This window comes from Hemitrygon akajei, chromosome 14 (assembly GCF_048418815.1).
Source record: "Hemitrygon akajei chromosome 14, sHemAka1.3, whole genome shotgun sequence".
NCBI classification, from domain to species: domain Eukaryota; kingdom Metazoa; phylum Chordata; class Chondrichthyes; order Myliobatiformes; family Dasyatidae; genus Hemitrygon; species Hemitrygon akajei.
The window spans coordinates 79,754,629-79,778,189 of record NC_133137.1 but is presented as its reverse complement, the minus strand read 5'-3'; the positions used below and the strand labels follow the sequence as shown (position 1 = coordinate 79,778,189).

The 23,561-nt window shown below is 43.0% G+C and overlaps 2 protein-coding genes across 2 annotated transcripts in view; one reads left to right on the top strand and one right to left on the bottom strand.

Moving 5' to 3' along the window:
- hspa14 (heat shock protein 14) overlaps positions 1-4,580 on the bottom strand; it is a 37,159-nt gene extending 32,579 nt beyond the window's left edge. The window contains exon 1 of the mRNA XM_073066433.1: positions 4,459-4,580. Within this exon, the coding sequence (XP_072922534.1) occupies positions 4,459-4,521 (63 nt within the window). The 5' untranslated portion in view covers positions 4,522-4,580. The remainder of the gene's footprint in view (positions 1-4,458) is intronic.
- Positions 4,581-4,753: 173 nt separating this feature from the next.
- cdnf (cerebral dopamine neurotrophic factor) lies at positions 4,754-22,323 on the top strand. Its single transcript, XM_073066447.1, has 4 exons — positions 4,754-4,899; positions 16,475-16,602; positions 18,066-18,207; positions 22,048-22,323. The coding sequence occupies exons 1-4, from the start codon at positions 4,785-4,787 to the stop codon at positions 22,230-22,232; spliced, it is 570 nt and encodes a 189-aa protein (XP_072922548.1). The 5' UTR covers positions 4,754-4,784; the 3' UTR covers positions 22,233-22,323.
- Positions 22,324-23,561: the final 1,238 nt, after the last annotated feature.

Sequence of the window (23,561 nt, the reverse complement as noted above, 5' to 3'; positions counted from 1 at the left end):
GTCGAACGGACTAGTGGAGCGTTTCCACCGTCACTTGAAGTCGGCTCTCATGGCCCGCCTGAGAGGACCTAACTGGGTGGACGAGCTTCCCTGGGTCCTGCTTGGAATTCACACAGCGCCCAAAGAGGATTTGCACGCCTCGTCGGCCGAGTTGGTGTACAGCGCACCCCTGGCCGTCCCAGGTGAGTTCATACCAGCCCCAAGGGGGCAAGTCCTGGACAGACTATGCGAAAGGCTCGGCAACCTGGCCCCCATACCAACTTCACAGCACAGACGGACCCGACCTATGTACCCAAAGACTTGCAGAACTGTAAGTTTGTGTTTGTACGAAGGGGCGGACACCGGGCACCGTTACAGCGGCTGTACGAGGGGCCGTTCAAGGTGATCAACAACAACGGGTCCACGTACGTTCTGGACATTGGGGGGAAAGAGGAGGTTTTCACGGTGGACCAACTCAAACCAGCCCATGTGGACCTAGCGCAGCTGGTTGAGGTTCAGGCAGCGCGGTGCAGAGGCAGACCTCCCAAACAGAGGCTGATCCAGACTGTGGACATTGGGGGGTGTATCGCCGGTTCTTTTGGGGGGGGGGGGGGGTTATGTGGCGACCCACTTTCTTGCCAGGCGAATCGGCTCACAAATAGCCAGCGTGCGGGGAGAGACTTTGGTAATGCACCTCTGATGTCATTTCTGCCCGGAGAGGGCAGGCGCTAGGGATTAAATGCCAGCGCCGCGAAGTTTGAATAAACTAGTCTCGAAACGGCTTACCGACTGCGTGTCGTCTCTAGCTCTGTATGTAGTACATCGCTACAATGGGAAGATTTTCAACTGAGAATTTCAGAGTTCGGGGCTTAAATTTGGGAAGTATGGGTGATAACAGCAAGAGAAGTCCGAGTCTCTTTTAGCATGAGAACAGTTTCAAGTGTCTCGATGAAGGGTCTCAGCTCAAAATGTCAACTGTTAATTCCTTTTCATAGATGCTGCCTGAACTGCTGAGTTCCTCCAGGACTTTGTGTGCATTTCAAAAATGGGTACAAGACTGGAAATATTTGAAAGCAAGGGTTAGCATTTTAAATTGACGCCCAGCTTCATCAAAGGCACTACTGTGTGTTTGCATGGACAGAGATAACAGGACAGTGATATTGGTGCAAATTAGGCCAGGGGCATCTGTGTTTTAAATAAACTGATTTTCAGAGAAGAGAATGAGCACATTGGGAAGGCTGCCTCACGACACAAGTCTGGGAGATGTCCAAACTCAGTCAAACAAAGATGGCAGTGTACAACACTTGTGTTACCAGCACACTATTGTACAGCAGCAAGATCCGGCCAACATATGCCAAGCTGGAGAGAAGGCTCAACACCTTCCATAAGGCATCTCCTGGAGAGACGGAGTACCCATTGCTGAGGTTCTCTCTCATACCGGCCTCGTGTACACTCGGCTCAGGAAGCGCTGTCTGGGCCACGTCTGCCACATACAGGATGGCCGCATCCTCTACTGTGAACTGGCTTCGGGCAAGAAAACCCCTGGCTGCCTGCAACTGCACTACAAGGATGTCTGCAAGCAGGACATGAAGGTGCTGGACATCATCAACATTGAGTCCAGGGAAGAACTTGCAGCGGACTGCACCAGGTGGAGAAGCATGCTGAAACACCACCTTAAGTCAGGCAGGGAAAAATTCACGAAAGCAGCAGAAGACAAGCGGGCCCACAGAAAGGAACGCTGCATCTCCAGCAGAGCCGAGACCACTTATAGATGCAACATTTGCCAGAGACTGTCACTCTCACATCGGTCTTGAGAGCCACAGACAGTGCTACACTAACTACGTAGCTAGGAGGAAACATCCAGGGTTGACCTTAACAGCGGAGGACCACAATCTAAAAGAATTAGATTCAGCAATTCAGGCACCTGAGGCATAGAACACTAAACAGTACAGCACAGGAACGGGCCCGTCATCCCAGCAGGTCCATCCTGACCATGGGGCCAGTCTAACATCCCATCCATCTGTATAGAATCTGTACTCATTGTTCATCACCTGTTCACGTATCTGAAGGACAAACTTTGCTTTTGTAACTACTTCTATCACCTCCCATGTTTCACATTCCATTGTGCATAAAAAAACTTTCCTTGAAAATCTCCTTTAAACTTCCACCTCTCCTTAACTCCATGGCCTCTAGTACTTATCATTTGGGAAAAGAATGACTGCCCAATCTATCCATGATTTGCATTGTTTTACATACACATGTGCAAAGGCAACTTTACTAGGTACACCTGCTCATTAAAACCATACACTATAGGAGCAGAAGTAGACCATTTGGTCCATTAAGTCTGCTCCGCCATTTCATCATGGCTCTTCTAATTTTTCTCTCAGCCCCAATCTCCTGCTTTCTCCCCTCATCCCTTCATGCACTGGCCAATCAAGCATCCATCAACCTCTGCCTTAAATATACATAAAAGACTTGGCCTCCACAGATGCCCATGGCAAAGTATTACAGATTCACCACTGTCTGGCTAAAGAAATTCCTCCAGATCTCTGATTATGAGGCTGTGTCCTCAGGTCTTGGACTCTCCCACTATAGGAAATATCCTCTGCACATCCACTCTGTCAAGGCCTTTCACCATTCGATAGGTTTCAATGAGGTCACCCCTCATTCTTCTGAATTACAGTGAATACAGGCCCAAAGCCATCAAACTCTCTTCATTTGACAAATATCTAATCAATGTCCTTTGATGACATATGGAATCTCTTCAAACTCCTAATGAAGTAGAGCCACTGGAGTGCCTTCTTCATGTTTGCATCAATGTGTTTGCTCAGCACAGATGATCAGAGGTGTTAACACCGAGGAACTTCAATTTTTGAACGTGAAGTCCAAATTCGGATACCAAGTATGCAAGCAACCTACTCAGTTCAGACAGGTACCAAAGCTCAAGAATATATACCACATGCTGTAGTACTCCACTGTTCTCAGACTCTTGTAGAATAAAGTTGAGCTCTTGATCTCACCATTTCATGAATCTGCCCTGTAACTGCAACATTTTATATTATAGCCTATCCCTTGTACTCCCTCAAAGTACTGAAATTGTGAAATGATTTGTATAGACGTAAATTAAACAAAGTTTTTCCCCACTGTTCCTCAGTACATGTGACTATAATAAACTAATACCATCTGTTCGTAGAGCCCAGTAAACCAGCCGATAACCGAGGGGAAATGGAAAGGCAAAAAGGCTGTTGAAGTGTTGGGAACCACACTAATTAGAGGTTAACGCGACACTATTACAGCTTAAGGTAAAGTTCAATTATGACATCTTCTGCAAGGAGTTTGTATGTTCTCCCTATGACCTCCGGGTGCTCCAGTTTCCTCACGCAGTCCAAACACATATACTGGTTAATAGCCTAATTTGTCATTGTAAAATTGTCCTGTCATTAGGCTAGAGATAAACAGGGGGCTTGCTTGTTGGTCAGAAGAGCCTGTTCCACATTGTATCTCAACACAAAAAAAGAGAAATCACGGACATTTACAGGAGCTAGAAACTCAACTTCACCAGGAGCCTCAGGAGATTCAGTACATCAACAAAACTTACAAATTTCTATCAATGCATGTTGATCATTCTGATGGGTTGCATCGCAGCCTGGTATGGAGGCTCCAATACACAGGATCATAAGACCCTACAGGGGGTTGTAGACTCAGCCAGCTCCATCTCAGGGACAATCCCCATTATTGAGGACATCTTCAAAAAGCAGTACCTCAAAGAAGGCTGGCATTGATCACTGAGGACCTTCATCATCTGGGACATGCCCCTTTCTTACAGACATCAGGGAGGAGGTACAGAAGCTTTAAGGCCACGCTCAATGATTCAGAAACAGCATCTTCCCCTCTAGCATCAGATTTCTGAATGGCGCATGAAGATGAACACTAAATCTTGAATTCAGTGGGTTAACTTACTTAGGAAACATAGCATGTAAATCAATTATGATATCAGAAGCAATGATACAACACATTGATGCAATCGTGCAGAAGGCATCCTAAGGGCTCTACTTCATCAGGAGTCTGAGAAGATTCGATTGTCACCAGACACTTACAACATTCTATGAAGACTCCAATGCAGAGGATCGCATGAGGCTGTAGAGGGCCATAGAGTTAGCAATTTTCATTATGGGCACACCCCTCCCCACCATCAGGAGGAGATGATGGAGCTCGAAAAGCCTAATAAACCGGCTGACAATTGAGAGGCAGTGGAGCGGGGAGTGCAGACGGCCAGGCATTTACAAGAACATTTAAAGCGCTGGCTACACCGTAGACATTTGGGGCCTCATCTCTGGGCACGTTGTACAATCAGCCAGCTGTGTTGGACCGCATGTTACCCCACCACCCGCCGCAGTACAGCCAGGGCCCCAGGAAGGGTGGGAGGTTGAGGTCCAAGGGCTCTGGGGTGAGGAGCGTGGAATGAGGGTCCGCCAGTACCTTATACACCGCCACACAGCTACTAGTGCCCCCCAAATGCACCCCAATCGCCGCCATCTTCATAGTCCCCAACACAGGCCGCGCAGCACTCCGGGAATCCTTCGGGATGACTCCCGCACCGACCAATCGGAATCGGGAGAGGCGCAAAACCACATGATGATTGGCTGGCAGGTCACCAATGGACGGGTGGCGGGCAAAGGAGTCGGCATTTCTATTGAAGGATTGTCGACCAATGTCAATGGACTTGAAGAGGTATTCTGATTGGGTAATATTTTCGACTTTAACGTCACTTCCTGCCGTTTCCTCGTTGTTTACATTCGGTGGCGATGTGGTCGCATCCCCAACGGGCGTCGGGTGGTGTTTCGATCCCGGCGGTGCTGCTTCTCCTCACGGTGTGGGCACAGCTGCTGCCTGGCGCCGTGGGGCCGGGGCCGTGTGAAGGTGAGCAGCGGGCCTGGGACCTGGCATCCCCTCGCATCTACTCCCAACACCTCCCCCCGAGTCATCGTCCATACCCGTGAACCTTCGCCCCCAGATGGAATCCTTGCTTCTGTCCCTTCGTTTGTCTCCCTTTGCTCTCTCATACCCCCACCCTCATCACCCATCCACCCACTCTTCTGTTCCCTGTCAGCACCCCCCCGAGCCCTGTTGTTCCACTCCACACATCTCCCCCCTCAGCCCACTAATGCCACTTTACTAAGCACTCTAATACTGGGGGAGGTGGGGTCTACTCCATACACTGTTTGTACAGTGAACTCCATCTTCTGGGTGTGGATTTAAATGCTTCTCAATGATTTGACCAGCACCTTCACATGAACTTTGCTACACACACGGGAACTTGCTGTACATTTCCTACCTTACGAGGTAGACTGCATTTTGAAAGCAGCACGTTGACTAGTGGTTGGCATAACACTTTTCAGTACTGTTGACCTGGGTTCATTTTCCACCGCTGTCTATAAGAAGCTTGCACTTTCTCGCTGTGACCGCGTGAGGTTCCTCCGGGTGCTCCGGCTTCCTCCCTCGTTCTAAAGATTGGTAGGTTAATTGGTCATTGTAAATTGTCTTCTGGTTAAGTTTGCAAGATGCTGAATACAAAGACCAGACTGATTATTTTTTCACCCTGCTCTCCGCCACCCCCCCCCCCCCCCAATGCTCCCAGCCTTGGCTTTCCTTTTAAAATTTCTGCCAGGGACAGGGTTTACATGAAATTATTTCTCTGTGAGTTGTGGTTTCTTTATTAATGAGGAATCTTTCCCTAAGAAAAAAGTTGGGAATTACAACCTCCACTCTCATTAACTTGCCCCCAAATCACCCCACCCATCCTCCTCACTAAGTTGGGAGAGTACATAATTTTCAGAATCAAGTTTAATGTCACTAGGATAAGTTGTGAAGTTTGTTGTTACGTGGCAGCAGTAAACTGCAGTACATAATAAAACTGTAAGTTATAGTACATATATATTTAAAAAATTAAATGAGTGCAAAAAGATGGGAGAAAATAGGCAGTGTTCATGGGTTCAATGTCCATTCAGAAATCGGATGGCAAAAAGCAGTTCCTGAAACATTGACTGTGTGCCTTCCTTCTCCTGTACCACCACCTTGTGGTAGCAATAAGAAGAGGGAATGTCCTGGGTGATGGGGGTCCTTAATGATGGATGCTGCCTTTTTGAGGCATCACTTCTTTAAATGGCAACTTAAATTGTAAACAGTGTCAAGAAGATTTAAAGTGAAAATGCTAAATATTATTGATCTATTAAAAACCTAGCAGTACAGTTGAGTAAAGATCAGTCTGGTGGAAATTCAGTAAAGCTGTAAAATATAATTTGTTGCGTGTTGGAAATGTCATGAAGTGACAAATTATTTCTACAGTTTGAGAGTTTTGATTTATTGTCATCTACACAGGTGTAATGGCAAACTTGCAGCAACATAGGCACACAGCATCAAATAAGCAACATTTGCAAGGAAAAAGACTATTAATAATTTCTACACAATTTTCACAAGACAAGCACGATTAGAACAAAAACATCTATTTTAGAGCAAAGTGGTTACAATGTGACTACACTTCAGTGACTAACATTATGCCAGTTGGTTCAAGAACCAAATGGTTGAAGGGAAGTAGCTGTTTCTGAACCTGATGGTGTGGGACTTCAGGCTTCTGTACCTCCTGCTTGATGGGAGCTGTGGGAAGATGGTGTGGCCCGTATGGTGGGGATCTTTGATGATACTGTTACCTTGAGGTAGCACCTCCTGTAGATGCTACTGATGATGGGGTGGGATGTGGCATGTTGGATTGATTCCATTCAACTCTGGAGGTTCTAAGATTCCTGCATATATGAATATCTGTACCAGACCCTGATGCAAACAGGCAGGACATCTTTGTACCAGTGCAATGTACTGTACCTAATGCAAACACGGTATTTGCTTGTTGCTGAATTATGCAAATAACTGTTCTAAACCTGTTTGATTTTAAGCATGTTTAGCACACAAGCAGCAAAGATCATGAAGACTGGCTGGCATGCAGCAAGTGATGCATTGTAACATTTTGTACATGGTGAGTGTGGACATGACGTTTTGATTATTATAAACCAAGCTGCTGGTTATTGCTTTAAATGGTGTGATTCTACATTCTGTTGGGAATTGTGTGCAGTCTGACCTAACCTTGATTGTCTCCAAATGCAAGAGTTTTCTTGAGTTAAAATGTTTGTGGTGTCTTTCTGCAGCCTTGAATTATTCTGTGTTTTTGGTATTTTCATCTATGGGTCTTGCAATGTCTGTGTTGGTCTGCATCTTGCTCTGTAAGTTGCTTAAAATTGAAGGATAATTTGTGAGGTCCAGTATTGAAAATGAAGAACAACACGCACAGCACATATAATTACAATAGCAGAAAAACATAATTACTTTTATTGTTTGGATTGTTTTTCTGCTATCAGTCCTGAAGAAGGGTCTTGACCCGAAAAGCTGACTGTTTATTCATTTCCATTGATGCCGCCAGACCTGAGTTCCTCCAGCTTTGCGTGTGTTTGTCACTTTGGACTTCCAGCATCTGTAGAATCTCTTGCATTTATAGAAAACAAGAACTATTATCAGCTTTCTCTCTAACAGTTGGCATTAGTGCACAAATGTGTTTTTATTCAAATGCATTTTATCCAAGCTGCTTTAATAGTGCTTGTGCATGTGCATGTTGGTGGTCTGACTGCATGCGTTTTGACTGCTGTTGTTTGGAAGAAACATTGAGGTTAAGGAATCGTATGTGCTGAATATACTGTATATTAGAGATGCTGAGTTCCACATTCAAAAAGTTTGAAGCAGGTGCTTGTCAAGACGGTGGTTGAACTGGTTACCTTTCAAAATTCTGCAAACTCAGGAATGGTACCTACATTTTGGAGGGTAGCCAATGAGTGTTATATAAGAAAGGAGCATGAGACATGGGAGCATAATTAAACTATTTGGCCCATCAAGGCAGCTCTGCCATTCTATCATGGCTGATTTATCATCCCTCTCAACACCAATCTCCTGCCTTCTCCCCATAACCTTTAATGCCCTGATTAATCAGAACTTATTACCCTCCACTTCAAATATACCCAATCACTTGTCCTCCACAGACATCTGTAGCAAAGAATTTCACAGATTCACAGCTCACTTCACTAAAGGAGGGACAAAGCCAGTGAAGAGCATCTGATCTGTAGACTAACATCAGCAGCAGGGAGACCTCTGGGATCTGTAATGAAAAATAACTCTTAGGGAAAGCATAATCACCAGAGATTCATGTATGAAGATTGTTTTGAGGACAAATAATAACTTTATTTATAGAGCACTTTTCATACAGACGAGGCATTTCAAAGTGCTTTACAATGGAATAAAAGTACAAAATGAGAATAAAATATAAAAATAAACATGAAAGTAAAAGACAAAGATATTATTTAAAAGCAAAGTTAAATAAATAGGTTTTGAATTGGCATTTAAAAGTGTCAGCTGAGTCTGCATCCCTTATAGTTTTAGGTATTGAATTCAAAAAAAGCTGACCTGTCAATTATCTTTTGAGGGAGATTGTTTAAATTTAAGCGAATGGCAGAAGATGACCTGAGAACTCGAGCAGGATAATAAAATGAAAACAATTCTGCATTGTATTCTAGTCCCAGACCATTAGGTACCTTAAAAACCAGTAAGAGAATTCTAAAAGATACAGGAGGCCAATGCAGAGTATAACCATATAACATTTGCAGCACAGAAACAGGCCTTCTAGGCCCTTCTAGTCCATGCCGAACGCATACTCTCACCTAGTCCCACCGACCTGCACTCAGCCAACAACCCTCCATTCCTTTCCTGTCCATATACCTATCCAATTATACTTTAAATGACAATATCGAACCTGCCTCTACCACTTCTAGAAACATAGAAACATAGAAAATAGGTGCAGGAGTAGGCCATTCGGCCCTTCGAGCCTGCACTGCCATTCAGTATGATCATGGCTGATCATCCAACTCAGAATCCTGTACCTGCTTTCTCTCCATACCCCCGATCCCTTTAGCCACAAGGGCCATATCTAACTTTCTCTTAAATATAGCCAATGAACCGGCCTCAACTGTTTCCTGTGGCAGAGAATTCCACAGATTCACCACTCTCTGTGTGAAGAAGTTTTTCCTCATCTCGGTCCTAAAAGGCTTCCCCTTTATCCTTAAGCTGTGACCCCTTGTTCTGGACTTCCCCAACATCGGAAACAATCTTCCTGCATCTAGCCTGTCCAATCCCTTTAGAATTTTATACGTTTCAATAAGATCCCCCCTCAATCTTCTAAATTCCAGTGAGTATAAGCCTAGTCGATCCACTCTTCATATGAAAGTCCTGCCATCCCAGGAATCAATCTGGTGAACCTTCTTTGTACTCCCTCTATGGCAAGAATGTCTTTCCTCAGATTAGGGGACCAAAACTGCACACAATACTCTAGGTGCGGTCTCACCAAGGCCTTGTACAACTGCAGTAGAACCTCCCTGCTCCTGTACTCAAATCCTTTTGCTATGAATGCCAACATACCATTTGCCTTTTTCACTGCCTGCTGTACCTGCATGCCCACCTTCAATGACTGGTGTACGATGACACCCAGGTCTCGTTGCATCTCCCCTTTTCCTAATCAGCCACCATTCAGATAATAATCTGTTTTCCTGTTCTTGCAACCAAAGTGGATAACCTCACATTTATCCACATTAAATTGCATCTGCCATGAATTTGCCCACTCACCTAACCTATCCAAGTCACCCTGTATCCACTTAGCATCCTCCTCACAGCTAACACCGCCGCCCAGCTTTGTGTCATCCGCAAACTTGGAGATGCTGCATTTAATTCCCTCGTCTAAATCATTAATATATATTGTAAACAACTGGGGTCCCAGCACTGAGCCTTGTGGTACCCCACTAGTCACTGCCTACCATTCTGAAAAGGTAACCGTTTACTCCCACTCTTTGCTTCCTGTCTGCCAACCAATTCTCTATCCACATCAATACCATACCCCCAATACCGTGTGCTTTAAGTTTGCACACTAATCTTCTACTGGAAGCTCGTTCCACACAGCTACCACTCTCTGAGTAAAGAAATTTCCCCTCGTGTTACCTCTAAACTTCTGTCCCCTAACTCTCAACTCATGTCCTCTTGTTTGAATCTCCCCTACTCTCAATGGAAAAAACCTATCCACGTCAACACTATCGATCCCCCCTCATAATTTTAAATACCTCCATCAAGTCACCCCTCAATCTTCTATTCTCCAAAGAATAAAGACCTAACTTTTCAATCTTTCTCTGTAACTTAGGTGCTGAAACCCAGATAACATTCTAGTAAATCTCTTCTGTACTCTCTCTATTTTGTTGACATCTTTCCTATAATTCGGTGACCAGAACTGTACACAATACTCCAAATTTGGCCTCACCAATGCCTTGTACAATTTTAACATTACATCCCAACTCCTATACTCAATGCTCTGATTTATAAAGGCCAGCATATCAAAAGCTTTCTTTACCACCCTATCCACATGAGATTCCATCTTCAGGGAACTATGCACCATTATTCCTAGATCACTCTGTTTTACTGCATTCTTCAATGCCCTACCATTTACCATGTATGTCCTATTTTGATTATTCCTACCAAAATGTAGCACCTCACACTTATCAGCATTAAACTCCATCTGCCATCTTTCAGCCCACTCTTCTAACTGGCCTAAATCTCTCTGCAAGCTTTGAAAACCTACTTCATTATCCACAACGCCACCTATCTTAGTACCATCTGCATACTTACTAATCCAATTTACCACCCCATCATCCAGATCATTAATGTACATGACAAACAACATTGGACCCTGTACAGATTCCTGAGGCACACCACTAGACACCGGCCTCCAACCTGACAGTTACCCACCACTACTCTCTGGCATCTCCCATCCAGCCACTGTTGAATCCATTTTACTACTTCAATATTAATACCCAACAATTGAACCTTCCTAATTAACCTTCTGTGTGGAACAGGAGCTAGCTAGTACAGGAGTGATATGTTCCCTTATCCTGGTTCTGAATGAGTCGAAATTTGTCAATCGATTGCTTGACTAGATAAGTAGCTGAATCTGGGTATAGCTCATTTGGATTTCTGTCAATGTCCTGCACATGGTTGTTTGCCGTGGTTATGGAGCATGGAATTGTCATGTTTTAAGAATTTGTTAATTCACAGTCTCTCCCAAGTCCCACTACAAAACAGCAAGCCAAAATTTCTCACCATTTAAATAATCTGATCTTCATTTTATCCTTCCAAAGTGGAAGACCTCATATTTACCATCATTGTACACCATCTCCCCACTCACTTTATCTATATCCCTCTGCAGACTCTCTGCATCCTCTGCACAATTTGCTTTACCAGTCTATTTAGTGTTATCAGCAAATTTATATATGCTGTATTCGGTCACCTCTTTTTGTACATCGCAGAACAGGCCCACCTATTTAACCCAAGCCTAATCGCAGGACAGTTTATAATGGACCAATAAACCTTTTGACCAGTATGTCTTTGGACTGTGGGAAGAAACCTGTGTATGCACAGGAAGGATGCACAAACTTAAAACTATGCTAGAATTTAATTTCCAGCTCTGGCACCCCAAGCTGTAATTGTGTTGCACTAACCACCGCACTATTGTGGTACCAAATCGATAATGTGTATCGTGAACAGTTGTGAGCACTCTGTCTACACTGTGGCACTCAGCTCACTGCTTCGTCAAAAACATAGTTCTCTCTAAATAACAGTCAACATTTATTTGCTTAGCCGGCTGCCTGTGACTTGAGTTCAAAAGTAAAAATGTGTTACCAGTAGAGTGGGACCTGACCTTGTACTGTGTGCAGTTTCGCTCCCCTTGCCCAACAAACATTGCCCATAGGTAGTGTCACAATTCATCTGATGCTGTAGGAGGGGAGACTGTTGGCTGTTTTCTAAAGTTTAGAAGAATGAGGCATTATTAGAGTTCTTACAGGACCTAACAGGAAAGATAATTTCCTTGGCTGAGGAGTTTAAAACAAGTCCCTAAATATGAACTAAGTCATGTAAGATTGAGAGGTTAAATTTCTCCATGGAGAGGTAATGAACCTTTCACTGCCCTGGACAGCTGAGTTCATTAGAAATCAAAACTCATAAATTTGGAATTGGTTTATTGTCAGATGCATCAAGATAGAGTGAAAATCTTGTCTTGCATACTGTTCATGTAGGTTGGATCATTACACAGTGCATTGAACTAGAACAAGGTAAAACAATAAAAATGCAGAATGAAGTGTAAAGGCTTCTGAGAAAGTGCAGAGCAGATAAATGATAAAGTGCAAAATCATAAGGTAGATTGTGAGGGTCAAAAGTCCATTTGTAGTACTAGAGGATCATTCAAAAGTCTGATAAGTGAGGTTGAGTTGTCCTTGAGCCTAGTAGTATGTGCTTCTCAGACGTCTGCTATCTTCTGCATGATGGGAGCAATAAGAAGAGAATGTCCAACATGGATGGGGGTCTTTGGTTACGCTGGCTGCTTCACTGAGGCAGCGGGAAGTATAGATAGAATCCACGGAGGGGAAGCTTGTTTCTGTGATAGGCTGAGCTATGCCCACAACTCTCTGCAGTCACACAACTAGAGACTAAAGAGATTGAGGATGGTGGGGGGAACAGGAGCTGAGGTTGAAGATCAGCTGTGACCTTCCTGAATGAAGCTTTGAAAGGCCAGGTTCAGACATTGCTACTCTGCCCTAATATACTTGCAGCACCAGACTCCGAAGTATGTTCCCTCCTCCATTTTCCTTTTGTTTCAGGAATCCCTCCAATCCTTTAGTGATTTTGCATGCTTTAGTGTCATTCCTTAAATTGTTGCTCGAGATTTCCAGCATCTGCATAACCTGTTGTGATTTTGTGCAGAGACCATTCCCATTTGAGACTGTCATTTATCATCTGGGCTGAAAATGTTATTTACCAAGTGACAATTCAAATCTAAATTGATGTTTCACAATAGTCTTCTAGTCTCGTCCACAAAAATTGATGAATTTACTTATTCTTAATAACGTGTGTTTATTAGAAATAAACCTTTCATTGAATATTGAGAAAGAAAAGTCTATTGTGACTGGGATGACAATAATTTGTCATGTTTGTTGAGGTATTGAAGAAATATTTACTTGACTAATTGCCTGTTGTTTCTACTAATTAGAGTCATAAAGCACAACACAAAAACAAGCCTTTCTAATCCATCTAGTCTGTGCCGAACTGTTATTTTACATGTCCCACCGACCTGCACCTGGACCATTGCCCTCCAACCCCTTCCCATCCTTGTACCAATCTAATTTCTCTTAAATGTTGAAATCAAACCTGTACCTAGCACTTCCGCTGACAGCTCACACCACACTCTCACCATCCTGAGTGAAGAAGATCCCCCTCTTGTTCCCCTTAAGCATTTCACCCTTCCCCCATTAACCTATGACCTCTTGTTCTAGTGTCACCAATCCTCAGCTTTTATTTTTTCTAGTTTTTAGCTAGAAAAGCAAAGTTAAAATACAGGAAAAGCAATTTGTGGTGACTTATCCTAAGTCACCGTTTGTTTTTCAGCTGGCAACCACGGTAGCCTAGTGGTTGGCTGTATTAGAGCTCAGGGCTTCAGTGCTCGATCTGTAAGGAGATTGTGTGTTCACCCTGTGACTGCGTGGGTTTCCTCCTACAGTCCAAAGACATACTGGTTGGGAGGCTAATTGGACATTGTAAATTGTCCCATGATTAGGTGAGGGTTTAATCGGAGGTTGCTGGGCAGTACAGCTCAAAGGGCTGAAAGGACCTGTTCCATGCTGATCTCTAAATAAATAAGAATAAACTGTTTATCCCAATTTTCCCAAAGCTCTATTTCACTTGATACACCTCTCCAATCTAATCTTAAATGTTGACCAAGTGTAGTCTAACCAGAGTTTTATAAAGCTGCAATACTACTTTGTGACTTTCCCAGCTAATCTTGAAAGAGTTACCTCAACTTTAGAGAACCCTCTTGTTCTAAATGTCCTGTGTATAATCTGCATCTTTCTCCATTACAGGAAACCCTCTGCCACCAACCCTAATGTATATTGTTTTGTAGTCTGCATTCTAACAAAACCACTCCACTTTAATATATTATGAGCTTGTATACTAAATTACTCTGTACTTTCAGACCAAGCCCACCTCTCACCTTCAACTCAGACCCCATTTACTGCCATTTTTGTTGTTCTGGATTTCCAGCATCTGCCAAATCTCTTGTGTTTATCATTTATTGCTATTTTTCTTTGAAAATGTGCTGGTTCTATTTTGTTCCTTTATCCTAACAATAACATTTTTACTTGACTTGGTGGTAAAAGCTTTGATGCACCAGATGAATTTAAGATATTGGAAACTAATATTCAGGAATAGATAAAATTTCACTCTCAGCACAGTGAAGACAGCAGATTCTTCTGAGATACAAACTTTTGTAATCTGGTTAAAAGACATTGGGAAAGTCCAGGCAAATTGCAAATTAATGTTGGCTGTAAGGAAAATAGCATTTGTAATAGACATGGAGACTCCAGATCTGTTGTCTAATTTTAAAGATTAGCTATGAAAATAACTGAATAAAAGGTATAAACCAGAAGGTTCAACTGACCAAATCCCTCAATGTTTCTGCAGACTGCACTTTACTTATTTAGAGATACAGCACAGAATAGACCCTTCCAGCCCACCGAACCGTGCTGCCCAGCAACCCATCTATTTAATGCTAACCTAATCTTGGGACAATTTACAGTGACCAATTAACCTAACTGTGGGAGGAAACTGGAGCACCCAGAGGAAACCCAAATGCACATGGAGAGAACATACAAACTTAGAGAATGCTGGAATTGGACTCTGAACTCCGATGCCTCGAGCTGTAATAATGTTGAGCTAACTGCTACATTACCGAGGCACTCTGTGCATATAGAACGTGGAACATTACAGCACGGTATTACACCCTTCAGCTTATGATGCTGTGCTGAGCTTTTAACCTACTCTTAAGATCAATCTAATCTTTCTCTCCCACGTAGCCCTCCATTTTTCTATCGTGTGCAGTCCAAATTAATGAAAGCCTGCGGTGTGGCTTTGTTTCTCTAACGCAGTTGACAAAGGTTCCACACAAAACTCAAAGTAATGGATAGAGCTTGGCTTTGAACAAGAAATTGTATAATTGATAGAAACAAGAGGTGGTACATGTACTGTCAAGGATAAGTATTAGAATGCTCCAAGCATCATCTGTAGCATTTTCATTATTTATAAAGATAAGCTTTATTTGTCACATGTACATCAAAGCTTTCGTTGTTGGTGTCAACGACCAACACAGTCCGTGGATTGTGCTGGGAGCAGCCCACGAGTGTTGCCATGTTCCTGCCACCAACATGACATGCCCACTACTCACTAACCCTAACCCTGTTTTACACTCTGCCTCATCCATGGAGTTCTTCTAGCAGATTTTTATTCTTCAATCCAGAATTTAAATTTTCTATAATCACTTCAAATTGTAGTGATTGGTATGACAGACATACAGACATGCTTTATTGATCCCAAGGGAAGTTGGGTTTCGTTACAGTCACACCAACCAAGAATAGTGTAGAAATATAGCAATATAAAACCATCAATAATAATAAGTTAATCATGTCAAGTGGAAATAAGTCCAGGACCAGCCTATTGGCTCAGGGTGTCTGACACTCTGAGAGAGGAGTTGTAAAGTTTGATGGTCACAGGCAGGAATGACTTCCTATGACGTTCAGTGTTGCATCTCGGTGGAATGAGTCTCTGGCAGAACGTACTCCTGTGCTTAACCAGTACATTATGGAGTGGATGGGGGACATTGTCCAAGGTGGCATGCAACTTGGACAGCATCCTCTTTTCAGGCACCACCATCAGAGAGTCCAGTTCCACCCCTACAACATCACTGTTGATTCTGTTGGTGTCTGCTACCCTCAGCCTGCTGCCCCAGCACACAACAGCAAACATGATAGCACTGGCCACCACAGACTCGTAGAACATCCTCAGCCTCATCCGACAGATGTTAAAGGACCTCAGTCTCCTCAGGAAGTAGAGGCGGCTCTGACCCTTCTTGTAGACTGCCTCACTGTTCTTTAACCAGTCCAGTTTATTGTCAATTCGTATCCCCAGGTATGTGTAATCCTCCACCGTGTCCACACTGATCCCTTGGATGGAAACAGGGGTCACCGGTGCCTTAGCTCTCCTCAGGTCCACCATCAGCTCCTTAGTCTTTTCCACATTAAGCTGCAGCTGATTCTGCTCACTCCATGTGACAAAATTGCATGTTACAGGAAATTTTAGATGTTTAACCCAGGAAATGTTGGATCTTTTATGTCAGTGAAACAGGGCTGCTGTGACTAAAAAATTTAAAGTATATACATATTATAATTATTTCTGGTTAGTTTCTTAAAGCATGTATTTATTATGGTGTATGTTTTGATGCTGGTGTTTTTCTTTAAAGCTTGTTTTCCCTCCCATCCAGTGTGCGTTGGATTTCTGGAGAGATTTTACAGCTATTTGAAGGCACAGAATGTGGAACTAACACCTGCACTTGTGGCAAAGGAACTGATGCTAATGTGTGAACACACCAAAGGAAAGGAGAACCGGCTGGTGAGTGTCAACAGTGTTTCCTATTTACAGGAAGCCATTAATTAAACTGCTGTTGAAAAGAGTAAAGTGCAAGGTAGGTGTTAGAGTGGTGCAGGAGTTAGTCCGTTAAGCCCATCACCCCTACTGGGGCCCCTGTCCTGGGCCGATCGAAGATTGATCGGCCCTGTGGCTTCTGCTTTCACCTCACCACATCATACATCTTCTAGGCAAAGATCCTTCCTCTCCCAGGGGTGAGGTCTTCGGAGTCAGAATCAGGGCTAACATCAAATAAGAGAAAATCTGCAGCAACTCACACAAAATGCTGGAGGAACTCAGGCAGCATGTACGGAAAAGGGTATAGCCAATGTTTTGGCCCTTCATTGAGACTAAAGAAAAAAAATGAGGACTCAGAATAATGAAATATAGCTGTTGACTTGCCTTTTGTATAGCTGCATTGTTGTGAACAGGTTAGGTCGTCAGAGATACTGACACGCAGGAACTTGAAATTGCTCACTCTTTCCATTTCTAATCCCTCTGACTGGCTTGTGCTCCCTCATCTTACTCTTTTTGAAGTCCACAATCAGCTCTTTGGTCTTACTGATGCTGTGTGCAAGGTTGTTGCTGCGACACCACTCAACAAGCTGGTATATCTCACTCCTGTACACCGTCTTGTCACTTTCTGAGATTCTGCCAACAATAGTTGTATCATCAGTAAATTTATAGATGGCATTTGAGCTATGCCTACCCACACAGCTATGGGTGTAGAGAGAGTAGAGCAGTGGGCTAAGCACACATCCCTGATGTGTGCCAGTGTTGATCGTCAGTGAGGTGGAGATGTAATTTCCAATCCGCACAAACTGGTCTTCTGGTTAGGAAGTCAAGGATCTAGTTGCGGATAGAGGTTCAGAGGCCTGGGTTCTGTTGCTTATCGATTAGGAATGATGGTGTTAAACATTGAGCTGTAGTCAATAAACAACATCCTGACATGGGTATTTATGTTGTCCAGGTGATCCAAGGCCACGTCAAAAGCCATTGTGATCATGTCTGCCATAGGCAGACCGCAGTGGGCCCAGGCCCTTCCTGAGACAACTTCTCAAAGCATTTCATCACAGTAGGCATGAGTACTACGTAGCATCCGTGCCAGGACCACAACACTCAAAAGCAATTACTTTCTCTGAGCAGTAAGGCTGTTCAACACCTCCACCCACTAACCCACCCCGGCCACAACTACTTTATCATTGCTTGCCAGTCACTCCTGTGCCTAGTGTCACTTCATGGACAGACAATATGTATATAATCTATCTTATGTATTTATATATTTTTTATTGTTTTCTTTCTCTACTTTTTTTGTGCTCTATTGGATCTGGAGTAACAATTATGTTGTTCACCTTTACACTTGTGAACTGGAAATGACGTTAAACCATCTTGAATGTTGAATTTGCTGTGGCAGCATGCATGATCGTGTGTAACTTTACCTCCAACAGTGCTACTATATCGGAGCAACAAGTGACGCCGCAACGAAGATCATCAATGAAGTAGCCCGTCCCATGAGCGCCCATGTGCCTGTACCGAAGATCTGTGAGAAGCTCAGAAAGACAGATGCTCAGATATGCGAGCTAAAATATGGTACAAATTTCAATTTCTTCACTCCATGCATCATCTTGAACATTGGCTTTATCCTTCATGTTGTGTGTTCCTACAAAACTATATCCCATGTCTGGTTCCTTGTGTTTCTGGAATTGGACTGTGTTCAAGTTCATGTTTATTGTCATTCAACTGTACACAGTCAGAGTCATAGAACACTACAGCACCAAAACAGACCTTTCAGCCCATCTAGTCCATGCCAAACCATTTCAACTTCCTCGTTCCATCATTCTGCAACTATGCACGTGTTTACAGCTAAACGAAACAGTTCCTCTGGAGCCATGGTACAAAATACAGTCCATACAGTCACGGCATGTATAGTTATGATCCAGCACAGTCGCTATATAATGTTAGCACAGGACCCTGAGTAGCATGGACTGAAGAATGACAGGTTGACATAAAGTGCAAGGTGCATATTTATGTAAGACAGTGTAATGTTGATAATAAATCAAGCAGTCATATGTGAAACAGCAGCAATAAAAGATTAAAAGTGCGCTTATTATCAAAGTATGTTTATACTATTTACAACCTTGAGATTCGTCTCCTTCCAGGCTGTCACAAGACAAACCCAATAAAAGCTATTTAAAAAGACCATCAAACACCCAGTGTGCAGTGTGTTAAAAGATGAAAAGTGCCCAGTGCAGGATGAGATGGGGTTGTGGTGTGGGAGGGGCAGGGTATTCAGACAGAGTACATGTATGCTGAGTGGCAGCAGTGTTAAGAAGTCTAACATCCGGGGCTAAGAAGCTGTTAACCCCTGCCAAACAGTTCTAGTTCTTGTGCCGACAAGTGGCAGGTGGTCAACAAGATGAAAGCGTCATTTGTCCTTGAGGTAAAAATTCATACTTGCTCTGCCAGAAATACTGGCATAGAACTTCATTTAGAAATAAACTCAGTGGAACTGAGTCCTTTTCATTTTACAAAAAAAGAAACTTTGTGAAGTTGCCTCAAACTTTGGTCTGCCACAAAATTTAAATAAGAACTACACACTTGAGGTTTGTGACATAAACCTCACGGCATAGTAGCGTAACACTTTACTGCATCGACGACTGATTCAATTCCCACCGCTGTCTGTGAGGAATTTGTAGGTTCTCCCTGTGACCGTGTGGGATTCCACTGGGTGCTCCAGTTACTTCTCACATTCCAAAGATGTATGTTGAGGGTTAGCAAGTTATGGGCATGCTATGTTAGCACCGGAAACATGGCGACACATGTGGGCTGTCCAGCACATCCTGGGAATGGGTTGGTCATTGACACAAATGATGCATTCACTGTATGTTTTGTTGCACATGTGGCAAATAATGCTCTTCTCTATAAACAGAATTTCCAAGAAAATGCTGTAACCTGTGTAATGGAACCAGTCCATCTGTTGCTAGGGAGAAGAGCTCCTCACAGCCACAACCTCGCAGCAGGAGCTTGATTCATTCAGGATATTGCTGAATGACTCTTGTGAATTTCAGCTGCATTGTTAAAGGGAGTCCCTTTCAGTTGGTTCAGCGATTAGCTTCCTGTATCATGTGTACTTCAAAGCATTCAGTGAAATGTATTGTTTGCGTGAAGTCAAGGGTTGTGCTAGGTAGCCCCCAAGCATCGCCACCCTTCGGGTGCCTGTATAGCATGCCCACAGCCAATGTTCCCTCAAATTATCTTTTTTAAATAGCTGCATGGATCAACCATTGCTCTGACATGGAATTTTTTTTACATGGCCTGAAAACTGAGCGGCACTCTAATATTAACATAATATGGAAGAACATTCCAGCTGCGCGGCAATGAAGGCTATGTGGGTGAGAGCATTTCAGTTACTGTGCGGCAGCTTAGAGGGACCAGTGTCCACAACTTCGTTGTATATCCTTGCAATGTGGAAGGAAACCGGAGCAAGCCTATGTGATCATGTAGAAACATACAGACAGTGGCAGAAATTGAACCTCGACCGTGAAGTGTTACGCTGACTGCTACACCACCGTTCTGCTGTACCGGTGATGTGTTGGTTTGGGAAGATGCCATTCTTGGTTGGCAGTGAATGCTGAAAATATTTTAACTGTGGATCCATTCACACAGCCAGCGGTATTGGCGATTAAAGTTCAAAGTTCAAAAATACAAAGTAAATTTATTATCAAAGTACATATATGTCGCCATGTACAGCCCTGAGATCATTTAGATCAGGGGTTCCCAAACTGGGGTCCACAGGCCCCTCAGTTAGTAGTAAGGCTCTATGGCATAAAAAAGGTGGGAACCCCTGGTTTAGATGGTTGAGGGGAATAACTGTTTCATTAAAGGATAAAATCGTGAAGTAGATTAGATACACAAGGGAAAGCAAGCTGAACGGTGTTCACAATGCCTTGTATAACCAGAAATTCTGTCTAGGCCACAGACTTGTGGATAACAAAATATGTTTGGCCAAGTTTGCTTCATTCTCCCATTCCAACTGTCTGTAACCTCAGTCCAGTGATGATAACGTGACTGTGATGGGGAAGCATTTTCTTGGTCATTGAAGCTGTTGTGAGGAAATGAAAGCCGTGGGCATTGATAGGAACTGATCGTCAAATGCAGCCCTCCAGAATTTTCAGTAATTACACACTTGTTAAAGTCTTGAATTATAAACTGGATGTGAGCAATAACTAACATTGTTCGTTTTGTTCATAATTTGTTTAAATTTTAATTTGTAGTTTTGTTCCTAACTTAATGATACACCAACATAATTCTAGCCCTGCTTGTCAAAATATATTAAGTGTTTGTGGTATCTTACTACTTTTTACACCAGTGATTTGTAGTTGAATGCTGGAATTCGTGGATTGAGTGTGTGTGGGCTGCTGTACCACCCACACTGGAATGTTTTGTCATAGTATTTGCCTGCCTTTTGCTTCAGTACAGGCCCTTTGGCCCAAGATATACCAGCCTTTTAACCTACTCCAAGATCAATCTAACCCTTCCCTCCCACATAGCTCTCCATTTTTCTGTCATCCACGTGCCTGTCTGAGTCTCTCAAATGCCCCTACCACACACACATCACTGTGTAGTTTAAAAAAAACTTACCTCTGATATTCACCCCCCCCCCCCCACCCCCATACTTCTATTTCAGCTTTGGGGAAAGTGTCTCTGTCTGTACACTTGATCTGTGCCTCTTATCTTGTACGCCTCTATCAGGTTGCCTTCTGTCCGTCGCTGCAAAGGGAAAAGCCCTCAGTTTCTCAACTAAAACAAGTTCTCTAATCTAGGCAGCATCCTGGTAAATCTCCTCTGCACCTCTCTAAAGCTTCCACACCCTTCCAAGAATAATGTGACCAGAACTGAACACAATACTCCAAGTATGATCTAATCAAAGTTTTATAAGCTGCAACATTACCTTGTGGCTCTTGAATTTAGTCACCCAACTAATGAAGGCCAACATGTCAAACACCTACTTAACCTCGTTATCAGCTTACACAGCCACTTTGAGGGATCTACGATCTGAACCCCAAGATCCCTCCGATCCGCCTCACTAATGAGGATGCTGCTATTAACTCTGTATTCTGCCTTTGAGTGTGACTTTCCAAAGAGTACATATCACTTCACACTTTTCCAGATTGAACTCTATTTGCTACATCTCAGACCAGCTCTGCATTCTATCAATGACCCCATTGTATCTTACAACAACCTGTACTATCCACAACACAACTGTCATGACATCTGCAAGCTTATTAACCCTCCCTTCCACTTCATCCAGGTCATTTATAAAAGTCACAAAGATCAGGACTCCCAGAATGGAACATCACTGGTCAATGACCTCCAGGCAGAATGCGTTGAAATCTTAACAATAAAATTGTCTTCCACTTTGCCTCGCAGATAAGAAATTGAATTTGAATAAAGATGAACTATCCAAACTGAGAGTGGCCGAACTGAAGAGGATTCTGGACAACTGGGGAGAGAAATGCTTAGCTTGTGCAGAGAAAATTGAGTTTATCAATTTAATCTTGGAGTTGGCTAAAATATATGAGTCGGATGAACTGGATTTGAACTCTGATCTATAAAGTCTCTGTGCTTTATAAATCTGAAACCCACCTGATTATTGTAAATAAATATGCTGCAGAGAACATCCTATAAAGAAAAATATCAACTGAATTGCCTGAGCTTCATTATTGACCTGTTGGAATATCTTCTCTTCAAAGGTACATTTAATGTCAGAGAAATGTATACAGTATACATCCTGAAATTCTTTTTCTTCACAACCATCCACAAAAACAGAGGAGTGCCCCAAGGAATGAATGACGGTTAGAACCCCAAAGACCCCCTCCCATATGTAAGCAACAGCAAAGCAACGATTCCCCTTCCCCCACCAGCAAAAAAAAAAGCATTCCTGCAAGATGTGTTAATTTTTACCAGTTTCTGCAAACAATATGCATTCCATATTGCTGGAAGCAACTCCATTTCCTATCAAACATGCATGCATCCATCCATCAATCAGTCATCGTGCTTGTAGTCAGGCTTAAATGAGGCAATTTTTAAAAAATACTGTAGTTTTTTTAAAAACAATGAGAGTAAAGCTACTTGTGATCTCCAGTAAAGACTACAGTGGGGAATTGCAATGTTGATTTGCCTTTCGTGGCTGTTGGATTAGGTATTTCAGTCCATTTGATTGAACAACAATTGGCCAAGAAAATCATAGGCCTTATAAACTAATGGTAGGTTAGAACAAAGATGAGGGGGGATTTCTTTACCCAGAGTGGTGAATCAGGTTTATTATTACCAGCATATGTCATGAAATTTGTTAACTTAACAACAGCAGTTCAAACATAATCTAGAAGAAAAAAAAGATAAGTAAATAAATTGCAGTATATGTATATTTACGTGTACATGGGAAAAAAAATTATATTAAGAAAGTGAGGTAGTGTTCAAGGGTTCAACGTCCATTGTGGAATCGGATGGCAGAGGGGAAGAAGCTGTTCCTGAATTGCTGAGTGTGTGCCTTCAGGTTTCTGTACCTCCTTCCTGATGGTAACAGTGAGAAAAGGGCATGCCCTGGGTGCTGGAGATCCCTGAAGATGTCCTGGGTACTTCATAGGCTAGCATCCAAGATAGAGCTGACTAAATTTACAACCCTCTGCAGCTTCTCTTGGTCCTGTGCAGTGTGGAATTTGTTGCCACCGGTGGCCAAGAAGGCTAAATCATTAGGTATATTTAAGGCAGAGGTTGATAGATTTTGATAGGGCATGAAAGGATATGGGGAGAAGGCAGGAGACTGGGGCTGAGAGGGAAATGGATCAGGCAAGATGAAATGGCAGAGCAGACTCGATGGGACAAATGGCCTAATTCTGCTGCTATATCTTATGGTCTTATCAGTTGATTCTGTTTAATTGAGA